The sequence below is a fragment of the Acipenser ruthenus genome, chromosome 8 (genome assembly GCF_902713425.1).
Source record: "Acipenser ruthenus chromosome 8, fAciRut3.2 maternal haplotype, whole genome shotgun sequence".
NCBI classification, from domain to species: domain Eukaryota; kingdom Metazoa; phylum Chordata; class Actinopteri; order Acipenseriformes; family Acipenseridae; genus Acipenser; species Acipenser ruthenus.
This window is the reverse complement of record NC_081196.1, coordinates 54,531,588-54,554,620: the sequence shown is the minus strand read 5'-3', so window position 1 is coordinate 54,554,620 and position 23,033 is coordinate 54,531,588. Positions and strand designations below refer to the sequence as shown.

Here is a 23,033-nt window from a genome sequence, read left to right as displayed (position 1 = left end):
GTTCTACGAACATATGCACTAGTAGATGTAAAGTGTGTAAATACATAGACAAACGTAAAAATATAATTAAACATAAGAACACCACATATCCACTAAAAACTAATACCTACTGTAAAAATAGCAATGTTGTTTATGGACTAGCCTGTGAAAAATGTGATGAAATCAAATATGTTGGAGAGACTGGAACTACTTTATATAAAAGAATTCAGAACCACCTTTCATTAATTAGAAATAAAAAAATGAATGAACCAATAGTACAGCACTTCACCAGTCAGGGACATGACATAAATGATGTAAAGTTTGTAGTATTAGAACAGCTCAAATTAGACAATGCGACATATAGAAGAATAAAAGAAAGTAAATGGATAAATAGACTGAACACGATTATGCCAGCGGGACTCAACAGAAAAGAATGAACTAATTAACTTCAATAAATATATAACATTTAAATAAATAAACAAAATTCATTCAAAAGTTGTGCATGCTGATGCACTGGGGAGGTCAAATCTAGACTGATCCTCAGAGCCAGCATTGCATGATATAATAAAAATATAAGTTTATATAAAGTAGTGTTAATTAGAATTAATACAGATTCAAAGATAGAAGTAAAAATGATGTCACAATATATAGAACACCATTACATCATGTAAGAATAAATCATGAATTTGAATGTAAACAATAACAAGTAGTTGTCATGCCGTCAAAAACCTATAAATACCTCCAATGTTTGGATTCAAACACAGGCTCCCTTGAGAAAGATATGTACAACATATCGAAACGTTGGGCAGCTGGCTCTTTGAGCTAAATATATATATATATATATATATATATATATATATATATATATATATATATATATATATATATACAGTGCATTGCATAAGTATTCACCCCCCTTGGACTTTTCCACATTTTGTAGTGTTACAACCTGGAATTAAAATGGATTTAATTGGGATTTTTACCATTTGATTTACACAACATACTTAACACTTTGAAGGTGCAAAATATTTTTTTATTGTGACACAAAAGTTAATTAAACAAAAAAAAGACATTTGTTGGTTGCATAAGTATTCACCCCCTGAGTCAATACTTGGTAGAAGCACCTTTGGCAGCAATTACAGCTGTGAGTCTTTTTGGGTAAGTCTCTACCAGCTTTGCACATCTGGATCCTGCAATTTTTGCCCATTCTTCTTGGCAAAATTGCTCAAGCTCTGTCAAGTTGGATGGGGACTGTTGGTGAACAGCAATTGTCAAGTCTTGCCACAGATTCTCAATTGGATTGAGGTCTAACATTCTAAGACATTCAAGTTCTTGTTTTTAAACCACTCCAGTGTAGCTTTGGCTGTGTGTTTAGGGTCATTGTCCTGCTGGAAGGTGAACCTCCGCCCCAGTTCCAGGTCTCTTGCAGACTGAAACAGGTTTTCCTCTAGAATTTCCCTGTATTTGGCTCCATCCATCTTGCCCTCAATCCTGACCGGTTTCCAAGTCCCTGCCGATGAAAAGCATCCCCATAACATGATGCTGCCACCACCATGCTTCACCGTGGGGATGGTATTCTCAGGGTGATGAGCAGTGTTGGCTTTGCGCCACACATAGCGTTTTGCGCTAAGGCCAAAAAGTTCAATTTTAGTCTCATCAGACCAGAGAACCTTTTTCCACATGTTTGCTGTGTCTCCCACATGCCTTTTGGCAAAATCCAAACGGGATTTGATATGGGTTTTTTTCAGCAATGGCTTTCTTCTCGCAACTCTTCCATAAAGCCCAGCTTTGTGGAGTGTCCGGGTTATAGTTATCCCATGGTCGGTTTCTCCCATCTCAGCTGTGGATCTCTCCAGCTCCTTCAGAGTTACCATTGGCCTCTTGGATGCTTCTCTGACTAATGCCCTCCTTACCTGGTCACTGAGTTTTGGTGGACTGCCTTCTCTAGGCAGAGTCGCGGTTGTGCCATATTCTTTCCATTTTTTAGTAATGGATTTAACGGTGCTCCGGGGGATGTTCAAAGTTTGAGATATTTTTTTATAACCCAACCCTGTTTGGTGCTTCTCCAGAACTTTATCCCGTTTTGATAGCTCCTTGGTCTTCATGATGCTGTTTGTTTAGATATGCTCTCTAACAAACTCTGGGACAAACTCCAGAAACAGGTGTATTTAATCTGAGATCATGTGACACTTTAATTGCACACAGGTGGACTCCATTCAACTAATTATGTGACTTCTGAAGGCAATTGGTTCCACCAGAGCTTATTTAGGGGTGTCACAGCAAAGAGGGTGAATAGTTATGCAATCAAGGCTTTTCCGTTTTTTATTTGTAAATAATTTAGAAAAATTTGTAGATTTTTTTCCCCATTTGGACATTATGGACTATTTTGTGTGGATCAGTGACAAAAAATCATAATTAAATCCATGTTAATTCCAGGTTGTAACACTATAAAATATGGAAAAGTCCAAGGGGGGTACATACTTATGCAAGTCACTATATATATATATATATATATATATATATATATATATATATATATATATATATATATATATATATATATACACACACACACACACATTTATTTTTAGAATATAAACCACAGACGCTGTTCAGAATCATAGAGATGTGGATGGGCAAACCAGTCTTTGAGTCTTTGTGCTGACATGCTGTAGACTTGTAAGAATTCAAACATGTTTGCTAAACAGAAAAGAGACATCAGCAAAAACAAGCCAAGCATGTACTGTACTACACAGTATGTGTAACTACGGTCATGTTATGCTTTGATTGCAGAGTATGCAAACCAAACCAATTATTTTTGGAGTTAGTTATTTTTACATTCCACTTACATTACTGAAAGATAAAAGCAGTATGTCTATCCAGTACCACCACAGTGGCAGTGATAGCTAGAGGTTTGAGTCACTCATGTTAAAGGAAATGATCCACCACTCGTTCTCCAATGTGTTATCAAATGAGCATGAGAAAGCACCTCATCCTAACTGCTTTGTGGGAGATGACTTGTCATTGTAATAGAACTCAGTCCAAAAGAGACAGTAGATCAACAAACATTCAGCAGTCTAAGAATTTAGCTACAGACAACTTGGGCTTCTAAAAAGATTTGAAAGTAAGCCAACATGTCGACTACATCTGTTTCAGCTAGTCAGACTCCTTCTGGAGTCAATGTTTATTTATGTTTGGACTTTCAAAGGAAATCATGTGGGAGCCAGTCTGATTGTATCATGTTTTATATTAGGGGCACTAATGAGTGTAATTATAACTTTAAATTAGCTCAATTCTCATTAACATCTACATGTTGCAGTTTTATATAATGTTCCAAAGTGATTGGTCAAATAATCTCCAGTGTTCTCTCACATAAATGTAATCTATTTTATGCATAGGCAAATATGTACAATAAGCACACTTTCATAAGAATATTTAGAAGGATTTACATGCCTTTACTAATTACTGTAATTACACTATAGATCTTCATTTTCAACTGCTTGGAAAAAAAAAAGAATCTTCAAACACCTATGTGTAAATTGAATTGAATTAAATACATTGAAATATAACCTTAACCACTTTTGAAAGTTGCTTGTATTGCTGCAAGAAATTCTACATTTTCTTACTAAAGTTTATTGTTGTTTTTTTTTTTTTTGCTGTAAAATTACAGTAAAAAATATTATTAAAGCTATTAGGTTGTGCAGGCTCCCGAGTGGCGCATCAGAGCTGTGTTGTCCTCCGACACTGTAGCTCTTGGGTGGCTGCATGGTGAGTCCGCAGTGTGAAAAAAAGCGGTCGGCTGATGGCACAAGCTTTGGTGGACAGCGTGTGTTCGTCTTCGCCCTCCTGAGTCAGCGCAGGGGTGTTAGAGGTGAGCTGAGCCTAAAAATAATTGGCCATTCCAAATTGGGAGAAAATAATAAAAAAATGAATGGCAACGACTAATTAAAAAAAAAAAAAAAAAAGCTATTAGGTTGAGTGAGACTTAAATGAACTTGCATAGCTATAATGTAGTTTAAATGCAGATCTATCCATCGTAGACAACCCGTATGTGTTGATGCTAGTGTTTTTATTAAAAAATAAACTTCTGGGTACCGTAAATATCTCGACAGTCTTGCTTATTGAAAGTTATTGGCTTACAGTTAGTAGAAATTACCCAGAATCCTACTATACATAAAGGACACTTTGGCCTTGCCTTTTTCCTTTGCCAATTTAGAACCGTGCAAGTTCAGTACTGTTTGAATAAGCAACACTGCATCTTTAATAAGCAGTTCAATAAAACTAAAGTTGGTGCTAACAAACTCTTGTTCTTATCAATCTTTGAAGATATGCATTTTTTCATTTGTCTTTTTTATTAATTAGATTAGGGTTAAGGTTGCAGTTGAAACATCCTTATGTAAGTGTAAATGAATGTATTGCATGAATGCATTCTGGGTCTGATTGTGCTAGGCTGCATACTGTAGATGTATGTAGAGGCCTTTATTCAGACCACAGATTCAGCATGTCACAGCTTTGCTGCTATTTTGAACATAACAGATGAACATTCACTTTGTTTCCCTTAAACAACATTAACTTGTTTCTAACTCTGTTCTTAGTCCCACGTCTTGGCTGAGAATTAAACATTTTAATGAATGTCATTGCACCTTTAAAGCCCTCTTACGAATCATTATTTTACTGTACATGGACAGCAATTCCTACTGTAATGTCTCATTCATTCAGTAATTAGTAAGCTCCCCCATGTAGGAAAGAAAAGTAGCAATTACAAAGAACAAGCATGATGATTACTTTGAATGAGAGATGGATTGTTTCAGAATCAGAGGAAGAAGTAAGATTTCTGCATATTAATGGCATCAAATAGAAGCCTGTCACTGAACTAGTTTTACACGTGACTACGCAGAATGCATAGTCACGTTTGGCTTTCAGTGACAATGCTAAGATTCTGAGTCTGTTAGTTTTCTAAGTTTCTCTTTAGTAACCTATTGAAAAGATGCACGAGTGTTTGTTTTAGACTATAGCACAGCAGGGTCATTTAATAAAAAAATGTGTTGTACTTTTTAGGTCTTGTGAACAACAGTTTGTGCATTCAAGATTTGTCTACAATTGATTACCAAAAGTCATTCCCTTAATCAATTGATGAAGCAGTTTTATTAGTTTTAGGTCAGGAGTGTGACGATCCACTGCTGTTACCATCATACAATATGAATACACCCACCCCTCGTTATATCACCCCTCGCTATACTGCGGATTCGGATATATCACGGTCCTGGAGTTGGCTCCCCAATTTTACAGTCTAACTGCGCATGCCTTAGCTGCAATATACATAGGCAATTGCACTTAGAATTACTGTTTGTTTTATTTCGTACTGCACACCACAAACAAAAATATACAAAACAATTAAAAACAAAGAATTAATATTGTACTGTTATCATATACACATGTATTGCACAATAACACAAAGCAAATTGAATATCCACTTGCTGGAGCGGTTTTTATTTTAGCCAACGAGGTGTTCACTTGTGGCAGCAATGCACTAGCAAAAGTCAAAGGGCAGTGACGCTTGAAATGTTTTTGCTTACGATTGTAAGTCGCCCTGGATAAGGGCGTCTGCTAAGAAATAAATAATAATAATAATAATAATCTCCCTAGCAACAAGCCTCCTGTGTTGGGAATGGATTATTTCAATGCAGTTTGTGCATTTGAGAAAGGAGAGGAAGACTCATGAAATTAATTGGAGACTTAAGTTGATGAGAAGCAATTACCCTCCGCAGTACGAATTAAAACTGTGTGCTGGATTTATATTGCACCCTGATGCCCCCGATAAAATGAGGGAGTGGTTGTACAGTATTTGTTAGCCTATTTGTTTTTCTATGGGTCTCTCGCTATATCGCAGCCCTCGATATATAGTGGATTTATATTAGACCCCGACACCTGCAATATATATTGAGTGGGTGGTGTATCATATTCCAATTAAATAACTACAGTGTGTCGGATTTTTTTTTTTTGCTGGGATTTTCTACCTTTCCCGAAGGACATTTTATATAGATGCATAGAGATAGACTGTAATTAAAAAAAAAAAAATTCCAAAAAGCCTGCTCATTTTTTCTCTCTCTCTTTCCCTGAAAGAAACATCCACTTTATACTCTGATGTGATGCTTCAGAGCTTCTTGAAGTAGAATGGGAGAAAGGGGTTTTTCACTCATCCTCTATGGAATAAGTCAATGCTGCTGAGTAAAAAAGAAGCTGTTTCTGAAATGCAATTTGCCTTTCGGCTTTATGACAATCAAGTTTTTTTTTTTTTTAAATGCACATATGAAGAGCAGATCTGTCCATCCCACACTGATTTAATAATGCTGAACATAAAGGCAGCATTTTGAAAATAGGCTACATGTTGGGTCGGTTAAACCTTTAAATCTTAAAAAAAGCTACTCCTTTCAAAAGTTGTTTAGTTTGCCGTCAAGCTAAATTGTAACAGGGACTAGTAGTGTTTCCACAGTTTTTTCTTCAGTTAATTCCAACCAAAACAAATAAAGCAAGATTGGTTTTGAGTGTGTGCTGCTTTGCTCACACAGAACCAGCCTTTTACATGCATTCCCCAGAAGTCAGCGGTGCAAGCCAATAATATGCTTGCACTGACATTTAGATTAACAGCGGCCCCTTATTCCTGGCAGTAGAGTTCTCGGAGAGCTGTAAAGGTTGTTTTTTTTTAATTTTTTTTTACTATGAAAAAATCCATATTTGATGAAAGAAATTGACGTCCCTGTAACATTTTTATACAGTTCTGCAGCTTGTAAAACCCAAATGTACTGTACATTAGTTGAGCATGCACAATGGTAACTGATCCATAACTCACAGGTTCTGAACTTCATAAACATGTCGCCTTTGCAATTAAGAAACAGGGAATGCTGGGTACTATGTCTGTGTGTGTGGATGTGTTTCCATTACCAGTGCAACCTGGACAAGGTTTTATAAGAGGACACAATGAGACCCAGGATGGAGTTCCTTTCCAATTTTTCACCTGCCATATAACACCATTAGCTGTCTGACTGAGCCCAGGATGACCTATGCTTTACAGCAGCACAATTACAGGGCTGCTATGTTTCATCTGAGATACATATTAAAAGGTTTCCTGTTATTGTAGTCCCTTTTTTATATTGTACAGCCTGTATTTATTCAGTTTTATAATGTGCCGGCCTGTCAACTATTATGAATTGAATTGAGCAGTGCTGCAATTTAATGATTAGGAACGCAATCTAGTCTGCTGCTGAAAAAGACCAAGAGTGTCTACTTGCTTTAATCCCTTTTCATCAGGCTTAACACAGTTATCTGATTTATTCAAAATGGTAAATAGGCACTTGAGATCAAACTGCCCCACATGTATCCCCTCTTGTGTTTCTTTAATTATCAAGTGCATGATTCGCTATGCTGGCGGCATACACTTGATTTTAAATTAGGCCTCTGGCAACTCAAAGTTCCATACACAAGTTCCAGAGACACCTGTTAGACGTATTGTTTTTAGAGTCCCTACTGGGTCACCTGCAGCTTCTCAAGTCCTATTGGTCAGGCAGAGGGTTCACTCACCATAACATAAGGAGATTGGCTTGATAACATGAATAGATGTTGTCTGTTGATCTTCAGTCCTTCTTAAATGAGAAGATATTCAAATTAGGAATTTCAATTTGGTTTGAATAAATTACTGTAGCACAAGGCATGTCAAGGTCCCAGGCCTGAAAGCTCATGATTCATAAAGCATATTTACCAAATTTTAAAATGCTACATTATAACTCCTTGTCATGAATTGTCCAGCAACAGTGTTTCCATTTGCTCTCAGATGATCCAGCATTTGCCATCATTAACAAAAGTTCAGCTTCCTCTTTTCGAAGTGTAATTACCGCTCTGTGCACATGTCTTATGGAGATAAAAATGTCACTGCACAAGATAAATAAAGAAATGAAGCATAGTGCATTTATTTTACATTGTATAGCTTACACAGGGTTCAGACTCGAATGCATTTTGTTGAGGTTCTTTACAGTGCAGGTGAGTTACTAAGAATGCAGTAAAAGTGCAAGTATTACTTTAGGCACACAGTCCACATGCCCTCAGCAGTACCTTGCTGCAGTATAAGATCTGGAGGCCAATCTTTTTTCAAACGAAGATACCTGCAGTATGATGCTCAAAGAACTGTGTCTTCAGTGCTGCAGTAGAGTGTTGTTTATTAAGCAAAGGGTACAATAAAGAATTAGATCACAAAACCAAATCCTTGAAATGAATGCAAACTCAATTGGAAATGAAAACAGAAAAATAAATTATGAAACTGAGCAGGGCGCAAGGGGTTATAAAAAATAATGTATACGCAGCCTCTCATACAGAACTGGCAGACGCAATCCGAAGCCACAAGTAATACATTCAGATCCATAAAATACTGAAATTGGGTGAGAAAATATTGAAATTTAAAGAAGTGACTCCTGACAGTAGGAAGGTAGTAATATTTTTTAATGACAAGTCTCTCACTCTCCCTGCTCTTTTATTGTAATGGTTCAGAATCACTACACGCAGCACACAGTTTTAGTATGCTGCTACCACAAACCATTTATATTTATCTTGGAAAAATGGTATTGACTTGTTAAGGGGCTTTCCATGGTTATTTATTACAGATAGGGTTGTGTGCACTTCTACCAAGTGGTTTTATGAACCCATTTTATACCTACTGGTTTGTATATATTATACATATTTGCTATAGCCCAGACAGAGATGTTAGATATACAGTAGTGCCACCAGCTAATGGCACACCCTACTTACAGGCCTTTTTTCTGCTTTAGTGATATAATCGGGGGGGGGGGGGGGGGGGTTGTAAGAGCTGATAAGAAGTTCATGATATGTGTATATGTTTATATGTGAACATCCGCAATTCAATATCAAGTCAAATCTAGCTGATATTGTTTTTTCTGTTAACACCACGACCATGTAGCATGGAGCACATTTTTATTTTGGAATCAAGGAATATACTTTCAATTGTCGCTTTGCTGTGCTTTTACTGGATTGTTTTTATTTGTATTCAGTATCGGAACTACGTGTGATGAACACTGTTTGTCATCTCTGTAAAGCTGGCTGATATTGTCACAGAGATTTTCAATTGAAGATGCAATTTGCACACTGCTTAATAGGCTCTCTTTAGACTTACAACTCTTAATAGCTGTATGACAAAGTGACAAAAAAAAGAGACTTTGAATGTATGTTAAACAAAAAGATCAGCATACAGCAGTACACTTCTGATATTGCCAGTTGAGAAGCCTGTCTGGGAGTTGGCAACACAATTTTACCCTAATGACACAGTCGCGACGGCAAAATGCGACAAAGTACCTAATGAAACAAGAACCCCATTGTGAAGTCAATCTCCACAACCTACTCTGTCTGTATTTATGCCTTTAGTGAAATGGCATTGCTAGCCTCAAAGAGGGTCTTAGTACGTACTGTAATACTGGTTAGCTGGCATTAAGTTCCTCCGTGCTGAGTGTGTTTATTCTCCAGTGTTTATTCTCCAGTTGTTTTAGAGCTGTGAGAAAGGTTTAGCCTTTATTTATTTATTGTTTTGAAATGCATCAGTCGTACTCATTTTAAAATCCTAATACATATCATGATTTTTCAATTTGATGGTAAATAGTAATCTGGCCCATATTGTGTTTATAAACCACAGTATATTCTGTAAAACATGCCCCACTCAATCCACCATACAGCAAAAGAAAAACTGAACTGAACGTGATCCCTTTATATACTTATAAAGCTGTATGATCTTAAAGGATGCTGGCTGCATTGGACGGCCTGTAAGCAGCTTTTCAGATGTATAATTGCTTTTACAGATACTGTGTATGTCGTGCTGTTAACTTTCAGCACCTCAATCCTTTTTGTATCTGCTGTTTAGCCAAACCATCTGAGCTATCTGGTCCAACGGTATCCATTAATGCTTGCAAAGAAATCATATCCATGACTCTCAGTTTGACCCTTACTTCCTTGCAATACATCAAAATGGTCTTTTGTTTCTTGAAAGCCTTTGAAATCTGGTGTAGTGTGAGAGAGACAAAGAGTTATGAAAAGATCAAATGCTGTTTTTTTTTTCTCATAGTTGCCTGGGCTTGGACGATCAATAGTACTGTCCTATCTCAAATAATGGCTTCCATATAAACACAAATTGATTACACATCCTTCTACTTTTCTATATGAGGGGGGAAATAATACATTGGCCAATGATCCTCTTTTTATATTGATTCGCGTCAACCTTGAGGTGCAGTAATTTGTGTCTAGGAAATGTGGATTACTGGGAGATGCAGAACAAACTGTCCTTGCTCTTCTAAAATGTCACTGAAGATAGTCTGCTCAACTGAGGCCTTTAACATATTTATATGAAGGGGAGGAGTGTGGATTTAACAAGAACAACCTAGTAGTGTTTCTGTCTTAAAATATCTCTTCCCCCTCAGATGTCTTTGCTCAGATAACATGCCCACAGTATGCTTTGTCAGTGTGAAGATAATGACATGGGAGTGTTGAAATGTGGTACCTCTAGGCATTGTAGTAAAGTGTTCTGGTAATCCAATATTTGATTTACATCATGTAGGTTTCCCAGTGTATCCCTTGTAATTCTACTTAATTTATTAAAAGGGGGGGGTTGTTCAATATATCCTTTTGGGCTTTTCCATCACTGCAATGTTTCTGCCAAACAAAGCACTGCAGTGAATGATTAAACTGCATTGTATTTGCAAAATGATGGTATTCTTAATGATGGTGGAGAGTTAGTATTCTTAATGATGGTGGAGAGTTAGTATTCTTAATGATGTTTCCGATTATAAAAGTGCTCTTATTTAAACTGAATTATGTTCTTATACTTTCATGTACTGTATTTCTTACTAGAAAGACTTGTATGTATTTAATACACCAATTAGGAATCAGCATGTATCTTGGGCATATTTTAGCTGGGCTATATATGCACGCCAAAGCAAAAAACACGAAAGTGTTGACTGCAGCAAGAAACAGTTTTTACGTAACAAGGTTAACAAACAAAAGTTGTAAGTCACTGATGCTTTTGAAAAGTGGCAGATCTCATGTGGGGCCTTACTGTTCATTTTTCTAGCAGCTAATGACAGAGTAATACATTATGATGTTGTTAAGCTTAATAATTACATGGCAACACATATGATTTTGTTACATTGGTTAATCTTGATCCTTTTTTTGTGTATAGAAATATTATAATTATTTTAACATGATTTTTCAAGCTTTGAAGCTAGTGTATAATTTTGTAGTAACAGACTTGAATGCATTTCCAGCAACTTTCACAAAAGAGAATTGTTCAAAGTGGAGAGCACAGGTTTTTTTTTTAATAATTTTTTTTATAATAATCTGATTTTCATGTTTTCTTTTGGCTGTGAAGGTTTTTACTGCTGTAGAACTGATTGTTGAGAAATTAATCAATCAGCATTTTTTTCCATTGTTGTGTGACTGAAGGATAACACATCTCAAGTATTTTCACATATTACAGAGCAGGTAAACTGGATTTATGCAGAGGTCTGTGATAGATGGAAAAACTGATAGATAGATGAGTATGTAGTTAGATAAGCAATTGCTTAACTTTTTTATTCTTGTAGATGTCCACCGAGTCATCCAATTTACATTTTAAAAAAATGTTGTGGAGATTTTGAAATGAATACATCTTGAAGCTGGGCCAAATAACATTCTGACATGCACTTAAATCTCGATACTGTAATGCAAGAGGGTCATTTGTCTCCTTCAAGACATCTGAAATGTGCTTGGATAATGTGTTTCACAGCACTGCCTGAAATGTTCTAAAATGGTATAAGAATTTGTCTACAATAGTCAATGTCACAGGGTTGCCATTTGATTTGCAGTATATATATATATATATATATATATATGTTTTTTAAAAAAAAATTTAATCGTCACCAATGATTTTACCCCAGTTTTCTCCCCAATTTGGAATCGACAATTGTATTTTATTAATCCCGGTTCACCGCTGCAACCCCCCGGTGACTCAGGGAATGGCGGCTGACACACGCGTCCTCCGAAACATGTCCCTGCCTAGCCGTCTTTTTTTCGCACAGCAGATCCACAGCGAAGCCATGAGACCTATAGTGCCGGAGGACAACACAGATCTGAATGGCTCCACAGCAGACCCGCAGGCGCCCTATCAGCCACAGGAGTCGCTGGTGCGTGGTGAACTGTGGATTGCCCTGCCGACCTAAGCCCTCCCTAACTAGGCGGCGCTCGGCCAATTGTGCGCCGCCCCCTGGGAACTCCCGGTCACGGTCAGCAATGATATAGCCTGGATTCGAACTCACGATCTCCAGGCTATAGGGCACATCCTGCCCTCCACACGGTGCGCCTTTACTGGATGCTCAGGAGCCCCCCTTTGCAGTATATTTGAATGAAAACTGGTCTTGAAAAATCTGTATGTGTGTGTGTATATATATATATATATATATATATATATATATATATATATATATATATATACACAGTATATTCCCGTTAATCCGCATTTCAATAATTCACGTTTTGATAATCCGTGCAGTTTAATACAGTATGTTATCAAAATGTATTAGTGCAGAAATCATCACATCTATGTGGAAGCAGGTATTCACATGCTTTATTAGTGTGAAAATCAGCGTATCTGTGCAGAAACGGACAGTCATCATTTAATTTAATTCAATTCAATTGAGTACAGTGTAGTGCAAGCCAACAGACAGTACTGTATTGTAGTTACTGAAACCAGTGACAAGCGAGCAGAAAGCAGATTTAAGACTCTCTTAGCCTGGCAGTCTGAATATGAAGAGCAATTACGACAATTAAAGACTCGGAGCAAGATCAGTGACTTTCTTAAACTAGCTATCTGCCTCTGAACAATGCTGATTATGTACAGTATACATATTTATCATTGTTGGGTCATTATCTTTTATTTGTATTATTGCATTTCTTGAGTTTTCAATGAATAGCGCAGAGATTTCCCAAGCAGTAAATTAAATTTCGAGTAATCTGTGTTTTTCTTCTCCGGGGCAATCCTAGAAAGACATCCGTTAAGGTAACAAGTATAGCAGCATCCAATACTTAAAATTTGATGCATTGCTGCTTGATATCATTTAGACAGCATTACATACAGTAATGTTGCATTTTGCGTGTATTTTTGCAAATGAGTGTTCATGTGTTAGAGATATGATATTAGTATAATAAAATGAACACATGCATTAAAAGCTGGAGAGGCATGGTGGCCATATTTCATAAATTTATATATTCAGTGTTTGATTTGCCACCATGACCTATAAATAGATTAACTAATAAAATGCTTTACGTTTAACCCTAAATCCTCTGTTAAAAAGCCTTTTTAGGGTTTTAGTCTGCTTGCCCCATATTGTTTTATGATTTCCGAGCCAATGTTATGGTCTGGTGGATTGGATCGCTGAGGTCAGGGTGAACACATTCTGATGATGAGATCCTGACACACCTTCTTAGAGTTTCCCTAACCTTACACTAAAAGTCCTATTATGTATTCTGCCAGGCACGCCAAAGATTATATTCAATTGTCTGGCCTTTGGCAGTGTTTGAGTTTACTGTACGTGATCTAGGAAACATTTCGCTCAGTATGTGTCAGGAGAGTTGACCAGGACATGAATTCTTCTACCATTTTGGAAGCTGGCTCACTTCATAAGAGAGGAAAGTTCCAGGCTAATTCTAGTGACGAATGACAGCTTGACAGCTACATTCAGAGAAGCAGATAGTTTTTAATATTTCATATTCTCCAATGCATTCCCCCTGTCACAGAGCCTGAGGCCTTAGGCCTCATCCTTCAGTGCCTATTCACATACAGTTCTGACAGCCGGGAATCTGCGACTGTTGCTTGTGGTATATTTAGGGAGTTTATTTTTGTTACCCCTTATGGAATGTTTCCTTTTATTTCTGACAGATGCCATGTTGTTGGTGGCAGAGAGGCTGGAGGGACCTTTTAACATCGAGGCTGTGATGGAGCCCATCGATGTTAAGATTTCTGAAGCCATCATGAATATGCAGGAAAACAGCATGCAAGTGTCATCAAAGGTACTTCTCAATTGCATGTTTTATGCTGGGGTGTTCCTACTGTATTTTTTGTAATGCTTGCCTGTTTTTACTTGTACCTCACAAAAAGTGCACTGTGTAGTGCACCCATGATGGCATACATTAAACAGTAAAACTGTACACTGCACTCATCTAGAAATATGACTGGCCAGAGAACAATCCCACAGCCCTCCCCTTCCTCACAGAGTTTGTTTCCAATCGATCCAAAGCGCTGGCAGCTTAATTGTATGTCTGGCAGCTTAAGAACTTTCATGACCTTCTGTGAAATGTGAATGTAAATAGTTGACAGAGTTTTTCAGTTACAGTATATACTTGTATAAATAAACATGTGCAGATTGATGCTGCCTTTCTTGTGTGTACCTTATGGCTAACCATTAAATAATCTGATTAAATACATCTTTCAGTTTAGTTCTGCTGCACTTGTACATGATTTTCTGTAAACACTTTACTGATTGCATCCTCGCCTACGTATGATCCCAAAATATTCAGCTACATTAATCATGTTTACATGTGTATATTTAGATTAACTATTCAGTCAAGCCAATATAAATACTTTTGTTCGTGACCCTAAATATTAAAATCTTTATGGAAAGAAAATATGAATTTAAACAGCCCATTGTATACCTAAAAAAGTTTGAAAAACAATGTCCCAGCTGTACAATACTAGATGGTAGAGTAAGCAAACTGAGCAAACCCAAGGGACACGATTATCCACTCAGGGCAAATTGCCATGTAATTCATTAACTATGGAGGGGGTGATTTGCCCAAAGGGAAAAAGATAGGGGTCGGCACGGTGGCGTGGTATTTAGTGCTGCTGCCTCACAGCTCCAGGGTCTTGGGTTTGATTCTGGCCTCAGGGGTCTGTCTGTGTGGAGTTTGCATGTTCTCCCTGTGTTCTCATGGGCTTTCTCTGGGTATTCCGGTTGCCTCCCACATTCCAAAGACATGCTAGCTAGGTGGATTGGCCTCTCTTAGTTGCCCTTCGATGGACTGGCATCCCGTCCAGGGTGTAGTCCCACCTTGCGCCCCTATGTCTGGTGGGTTAGGCTCCGGCTCACCGCGACCCTCTATGGGATTAAGCGGTTACAGATAATGGATGGATAGAGGGATGGAAAATGATAGGCCACACTGTTTAGCATCATCCAAGCACTATAGAGAGTGCTGATGCCTGAGTGTGTGGAATATTCTAACTGTGTTCACTATAGAGAGTGCTAATGTCTGGGTGTGTGGAATATTCTGTGTTCACTATAGAGAGTGCTGATGTCTGGGTGTGTGGAATATTCTGTGTTCACTATAGAGAGTGCTGATGCCTGGGTGTGTGGAATATTCTAACTGTGTTCACTATAGAGAGTGCTAATGTCTGGGTGTGTGGAATATTCTGTGTTCACTATAGAGAGTGCTGATGCCTGGGTGTGTGGAATATTCTAACTGTGTTCACTATAGAGAGCGCTGATGCCTGGGTGTGTGGAATATTCTGTGTTCACTATAGAGAGTGCTGATGCCTGGGTGTGTGGAATATTCTGTGTTCACTATAGAGAGTGCTGATGTCTGGGTGTGTGGAATATTCTGTGTTCACTATAGAGAGTGCTGATGCCTGGGTGTGTGGAATATTCTAACTGTGTTCACTATAGAGAGCGCTGATGCCTGGGTGTGTGGAATATTCTGTGTTCACTATAGAGAGTGCTGATGCCTGGGTGTGTGGAATATTCTGTGTTCACTATAGAGAGCGCTGATGCCTGGGTGTGTGGAATATTCTAACTGTGTTCACTATAGAGAGCGCTGATGCCTGGGTGTGTGGAATATTCTGTGTTCACTATAGAGAGTGCTGATGTCTGGGTGTGTGGAATATTCTGTGTTCACTATAGAGAGCGCTGATGCCTGGGTGTGTGGAATATTCTGTGTTCACTATAGAGAGTGCTGATGCCTGGGTGTGTGGAATATTCTAACTGTGTTCACTATAGAGAGTGCTAATGTCTGGGTGTGTGGAATATTCTGTGTTCACTATAGAGAGTGCTGATGCCTGGGTGTGTGGAATATTCTAACTGTGTTCACTATAGAGAGCGCTGATGCCTGGGTGTGTGGAATATTCTGTGTTCACTATAGAGAGTGCTGATGCCTGGGTGTGTGGAATATTCTGTGTTCACTATAGAGAGTGCTGATGTCTGGGTGTGTGGAATATTCTGTGTTCACTATAGAGAGTGCTGATGCCTGGGTGTGTGGAATATTCTAACTGTGTTCACTATAGAGAGCGCTGATGCCTGGGTGTGTGGAATATTCTGTGTTCACTATAGAGAGTGCTGATGCCTGGGTGTGTGGAATATTCTGTGTTCACTATAGAGAGCGCTGATGCCTGGGTGTGTGGAATATTCTAACTGTGTTCACTATAGAGAGCGCTGATGCCTGGGTGTGTGGAATATTCTGTGTTCACTATAGAGAGTGCTGATGTCTGGGTGTGTGGAATATTCTGTGTTCACTATAGAGAGCGCTGATGCCTGGGTGTGTGGAATATTCTGTGTTCACTATAGAGAGTGCTGATGCCTGGGTGTGTGGAATATTCTAACTGTGTTCACTATAGAGAGCGCTGATGCCTGGGTGTGTGGAATATTCTGTGTTCACTATAGAGAGTGCTGATGCCTGGGTGTGTGGAATATTCTAACTGTGTTCACTATAGAGAGTGCTGATGCCTGGGTGTGTGGAATATTCTGTGTTCACTATAGAGAGCGCTGATGCCTGGGTGTGTGGAATATTCTGTGTTCACTATAGAGAGTGCTGATGCCTGGGTGTGTGGAATATTCTGTGTTCACTATAGAGAGTGCTGATGCCTGGGTGTGTGGAATATTCTGTGTTCACTATAGAGAGTGCTGATGTCTGGGTGTGTGGAATAATAATAGAGGGCATGGAATTGTGGTTCCAGATGGGGGGCAAAAAAATCAATGCAGAATATACTGTATGATGAGTTTGTTTTTGAATGTTTACTATGGGGTGAGCGAGATTCACCTTGTAACCAGGACACAGTAACTTCACCTTGTTTCATTTTATTCTCAGGTACCAAACTCCTATATGTGTTCAAGCTCCATGAAGAAAACATAATCTGTATGTACATAGATGTTTCAGGTCTGGGGTTAAAAATAGGAAAAACATACAGTATTTGCTATTAAGGCCACACAGTACTGAATAACGTTAAAGCTGTGAAGGAATAAAATACTGTCCCTGTGAAAAATGTTAACTCTTTGATACCTGCAAAAACTACCATTCCAACATGTAGCGCCTTGTATAATTTAAACAGACTACTGTGCATACAGGGACATTTATATACAGACTGGTCTTGAAATGTGAGACCACATGGATTTTCACTGGGTTAGGTTAAGTACCATATTCAAACATGAAACATCTAAAGCATTCAGATGTTATGCTTAAAAATATGCTTTTTAAAGATTGGAGTCATGTGAAAAACAAAGCGTAAATCTACAATAAATAAATACACAAATTAATAAACAGCTCACTCCAACTGAAACTGTGATTCGTATTCATTTTTTTGTTGAAATGAAAAAAGATAACCTCTTAGAATAAATCCCTCATAATCACATGTCCGCTTTATTCTTTCACTTTGAAAATGCGGGTCACATGTACCACAGTCTCAGAACTTTGCAGTCCACTCTTGATTGGCATCCAAAAGAAATCTGTCATAGCTGTATCCCATTCCAGACTCTTCTGCCTGCATTGAAATGCCCTTAAAGACTTGATTACCAAGAAACCCACCATATGATGCCTAACCGTTTGTGTATTGGCTCAGTTATTTCCTTCAGAGGTCATTCTAATGCCCAGGTTTTTATAGTATTTTTGTTTGTTTGTTTTGCACTCCAGGTGTTTCAAGGTTGTGGGCAGCCGAAACCAGCTCCCCCTGGAAGATCCACTCGTGCTGTTTCAGATGTTTTCAACCACCGCTTCAAGCCATCCGAAGAAAGGCCCACAACAGCAGCTGGCACAAGCCTCGACAGACTGGTAAGTGGTACAAATCTTGCTTGCTGGTATGGGTTTTATCATTTGTAACCATCTCCAGTATTTCTTTCTTTGTTTCAAATGAGGAGAAACCCCTCTTGATTCTAGCTTAGGGTTTGTAGACCTAACCTTTTAGTGCTGCTAAATACATTCCTTGTAAAAGTCTGCTAGTCATGGCAAGTTTTCTGGTTTTTATATTGCACTCTATTAGTAAAGTGTCTGTTTCCGATGCTCTGAAATACATTTGCAAAGGCACCCTGTTAAGAGCATTCACAGTCACACAGATTATGCTAACGATGTAACACATTAGCATGGAGTGCTAATTTTCACCGTAGTTTATCAGATTTATTTGTGTCTTATAAAATTTCCCATTCGTTAGCTAATACTGCAGTTTCTTTTTTTTTTTTTTTATAGCAGAGGAAACAGTAAGAGAAGTAATATTTCTTTGGCATTTTTTTTTTTTAGCTAAAAATGTACCTCCAGAGTGTTATGCAGTAGTTGAAATTTATACTTTATTCATTTCAAGAGTTGTGAAATGAACAGTAGAAACTAGGTAACAGCGTTTAAGCTGAGCTCAACGATGAAGGGTTACCCAGGACTCTTTTTAGTGCTTAATATTTAATAGGCACTTTGAGCTTACAGGCATTTATCCATTCCATGGGTTGTATTACAATATCAGTGATTTCAAACAAATCACATTTTAAACATATGTGGTTGTCTAAAACCTTGGTAAGTGCATGTCCTCTGACAGGGATTACGTGAGTTTGATGGATACAACAAGTATTGTGTATCGTGGATGCAAAGATTTTTTTTTTATTATTTGAAAATCTTAAGCACATCAAAACTCTCAAAGATTGACAAAGACACTAGCTGAAACATTTGTCCACCTGAGATTCTTATACAATTTAAACACACGTCCTAAGCAGTACATATTTTCAACTACTCAACTGTAGTTTCTAAATCTTTTTATTATTATTATTTAGACAGCCCTAATTTCATGGTCTATTTTGTTCATTAAAAATGTATATAGAAAGGTACTTATGCAGTATACTTCATTAGGTTTTTATTATGGATTCAGAAGCAAACCAATGCAGGGGGCTATGGAAATAAAATTAAAAAAAACCAGCAGGGAGGTTATGGCATGCATTATTTCCACTTTCAACGAAGGGGCAGTATAAACATGCTTTCAGTTAGGAACTAGAACAGGGAAACATAGCTGTCAAAGTGTTCTGAAGGTATTGCTAATGTGTGTAATAACCAAGGCTATAAAATCAGCCTCATAAGCAGCACTACATTCCCATAAGCCCTTGCTGTTGATGTTTTTGTTTTTAAGACTTTATTTTTTCCTTCATTGGGATGAAGAAAGTTTTCATTGCACCAACTTTAAATTTACTTACTGTGTCCCAGGACCTCATAACATACCAAACATAGTTTCTTATTGGGCAGCATAGAATGTGAGCACAAGGCTCAGACAGGGGCCTAATACCTGTAAACCATACATTTAATAGGGTGTGTACACCAATTACTTCCTGTAGACAAGTGTTGTTGCTGGAAAAATTGGTATCAAATATGAAAATAAAATCTGGAGAACAAAAAATATCAACATTAGTGGACATCTAATTATGTGTTAAAAAATATAAAATGACTCTTGCGTATGTGTTTTATACTGTAATTATTTTTTAACCTATATATGTATTTAATTAAAATATTTATGGGATATAGATCCTGTGAATTTAGTTAATTCAGTCACCTAAGCTTTTTTTTTTTTTTTTCAAGGAGCCTCCACTGGCTACCCAGATGAAAGACTGTTTTCATCTTGGATTTTAAGTAGTAATGGTCTTTGAAAACTACAAAGGTTGTTCTGGAACCTCTGATCTAGGTCACTTAAGATGAATAGCTCTAAAACATCCTTCTGAATTTCATGGGTCTTTATTAGTGTGCAGTGTTCTTTTTCACAAAAATGATCATCTGTTCATAATTAACATGACTGTGCCTCATATGGTAAGTATGGCGGATACTGCCGATCACAGTACCCATTTCACTCTTAAGACTAAAATGTATATTCTTCTCTTTATGATGACTACCTTTTCAATGATACCTCTTCTTTTCTTCTGTTTTCTGCTGCTTCCTAGAGGACTGTCTGGAAGACAATGCAACACAGCGTAAGCTCTAATGTTCTTACCGCCCCCCCCCCCCCTGCCCCCCCCTCCAGCCATTTGTCTTGCATTCTCACAGTGCTACTTTCATCTTCTTATCTAGACCTTTCTTACTGTAAGGTATATTGAAGGTGAATTGGATACACAATACCGGCAAACAGCTGCAATGCTGAAGCATTGTGTGGTTCGAGCTCCTCCACTTGCCATAAAGTCCATGCAATTGGTGTCCCTATATTATCCCAAGCTTAAGTCTTACACTGCCTTTCTGTTTCTTGGCTCATCTACAGTCCACCACCCCTATCAGGCCTTACCTCTCTGGGGTGACGTTCCACTGGGACAGAAAGGGCACCCCTGGACAAATACCAAATAAGTAATTACTAATATTAGCACAGACACGTTATGAGAATCAACAGGGGTTTGTCCTCAAGCACGGACAAATAAACAAAGTATCCATTAGTACTAGTATATCCCTCCACATCGGGAATACCAAACATTAAGGACTGTGTCAGGATTTACTGTGTAAACATTCCACAACTTCAAGTAGACTTGTGATGGACCTTGTAATATTTAATCCACAGAGCATACACCCTGAACATGAAACAGCACAGCAAAATATTCATATGCCTAGTCACGTATGAGAGACCTTGTACCTGCAGACTGAGAGTAACCCTGGCTGCTGCATTCATAATTAAAGCATTTTATACAATTTAGACAGGAAGTTCCTGTGAGTAAAAGCATTGATCCCTGAAGGTGTTTTCTCAGTGGAAGGCATTTCATATTTGGTAGGCTTCATGTTTTGGCCACTAAACAGAAATCGAAAATATAAAGCATTTTAATTGCACTCCCCATATTAATATTCCCTGCGGCTATGATACTATGCAAACACAGGCTTTACTGTGCATGTGGCAAGACAGGAATATGAGCAAAATGAAAGAGTTCTTTGAAATGTTGTCAAAGCTGTATCCTGCTTTACCAATCCACAAAAAAAAGTGGCACAACGCAATTTAGTTTATAATTGCTGTAGGCAATTTAAGTAGGGAGCTGATAGTTCCTGTCAGGAGTCCTCCTGGGAGGCCTTTCATGTGCATGTAGACCCTTCAGTTGCTGACACACACAAGATCCCTGTGGCTGCAACTAATACAGTTCATTCCTTGAGGATACAAACCATTTACCAGGCAACTGCTCCATCACAGACTGTTTGACTGCTCTTGCAAGGCAAGCACATGAATCTGCCCAATGCTCTGATGGTGTTTAACATTAACAACAGGCTCTTGTAAACAAATCAGTGAAAAGCTTGTTAGGAATCCACTTGAGATGAGCTGAGTGACAGACGTTTCTTGAAGAAAACAACAATGCTGTTTAAACACAAATAAAAAGGTTCTATTAGTAACGCACAAATAAACAGTCATCTATACAGCAGTGAATCTTAAAAATGTAAATTTCTGCTTTTGAAACCATGTTACGGATGTGTGCGCTTATTTAGTCTGTTGAAGTTCCCATACAGGTATGTCTGAATATTTATAAACTAATGCATTATCCATTTACAAATTCATGCAACGTTTACAATTTGCTAAAAAGTGCATGATTTTAAAAGCTTGATGAGCTTGATGAAAAAGCCCTGGAGATTGAACGTCCTTGTAGATACCTGAACACGTATACGATGTGCACAGTAGACAGCAACAATCGCCTCACCAATGTCCAATCATCATTGTGTACCTTAGAGTCATACTGCCAGTTGATTTTTCTTTTTTTATTGCTAATGAAACGGCATATACACTGCTTAGTGGTTTAAGTCCAAGTGCATTTAAAGTGTATCTTTCTGGCAGACCTACCTAATTATTTATCTTCCTGTACATTGTTAAATTGTGATATCCACAGTGTTCATCATTTCTTAGCATAGAAAACATTAAAACAGAGTTCTCGTCTTTAATGCTTCATAGTTTGCTCTTTGTAAATTTTATGAGGCACTGTTTATGACAAAGTCACATACACAGAATGTTATGCAATACTTTCTAAAATAATATTACCAGCAAAAGCACTTGGTAAAAACATAAATCAATATGAATGTGGTTTTGTTCAATTCAATTACCTACAAAGTTAAGATTACAGCTGGAAAATCATGAATCAGAATTGTTCAATCCCTGTCAGGACACGACATATACAACAGCATCTTAGTAGGTGTTTAATTTGTGGTAATACAAAAAATATTATTTGAATCACATCTATGGGGAGCAGTTGTGTCCTACGCAGTAATATAATAGAGGTATGAGATTGATTTTATACAGCCTTCCAATCTAAGTGGGCTTCTGTTTCGTTTAATATCAGTTACATTCCTAAATCCTTAAAGTATCTTCAGCTTGCAGGCTTAAGCTGAGTATGAAGCATTTACATCCTTCCTCCCGATCCTGTCCCTGACAATTTCTTGACCAAGTAATTACATTATCCATTATCCTTTAATCTTTCTCCTGTTTGATACTCCTCGTTCCCCATAGAACATTAGAAGACCTCTTACATATACATTGCTGTCACTCAGATGATTCCCTTGGTATCAATTAGATGTTTTCTGTTTGTGCTTCTCTACTTTTTTTCTTCAGAATATGCTTGAAAATGTCTTTGATAAAATACTCAGTAGCTTCCTTCAGTTAAGAAAAAGACATACCAGAAAAATAATTATAATCCAATATGATACAATACAATGCATTATATATTTATATATCGCTTTGTATTTTACCACTTCAAAGCAATGAACAGCTAAAGCAAATAAAACATTATTAAGCTAAGGCCTTGTCA

At 37.7% G+C, this 23,033-nt stretch overlaps 1 protein-coding gene across 2 annotated transcripts in view; it reads left to right on the top strand.

Annotated features, from left to right (window-relative positions):
- Positions 1–23,033, top strand: part of LOC117406873 (glypican-6-like) — a 250,708-nt gene that overhangs the window by 199,576 nt on the left and 28,099 nt on the right. The window contains exons 5-7 of one of the 2 annotated variants that reach the window (XM_034011240.3): positions 13,940–14,070; positions 17,953–18,090; positions 20,220–20,249. In XM_034011240.3, the coding sequence (XP_033867131.1) occupies positions 13,940–14,070; positions 17,953–18,090; positions 20,220–20,249 (299 nt within the window). The remainder of the gene's footprint in view (positions 1–13,939; positions 14,071–17,952; positions 18,091–20,219; positions 20,250–23,033) is intronic. The other variant, XM_034011241.3, reaches the window with a different exon arrangement.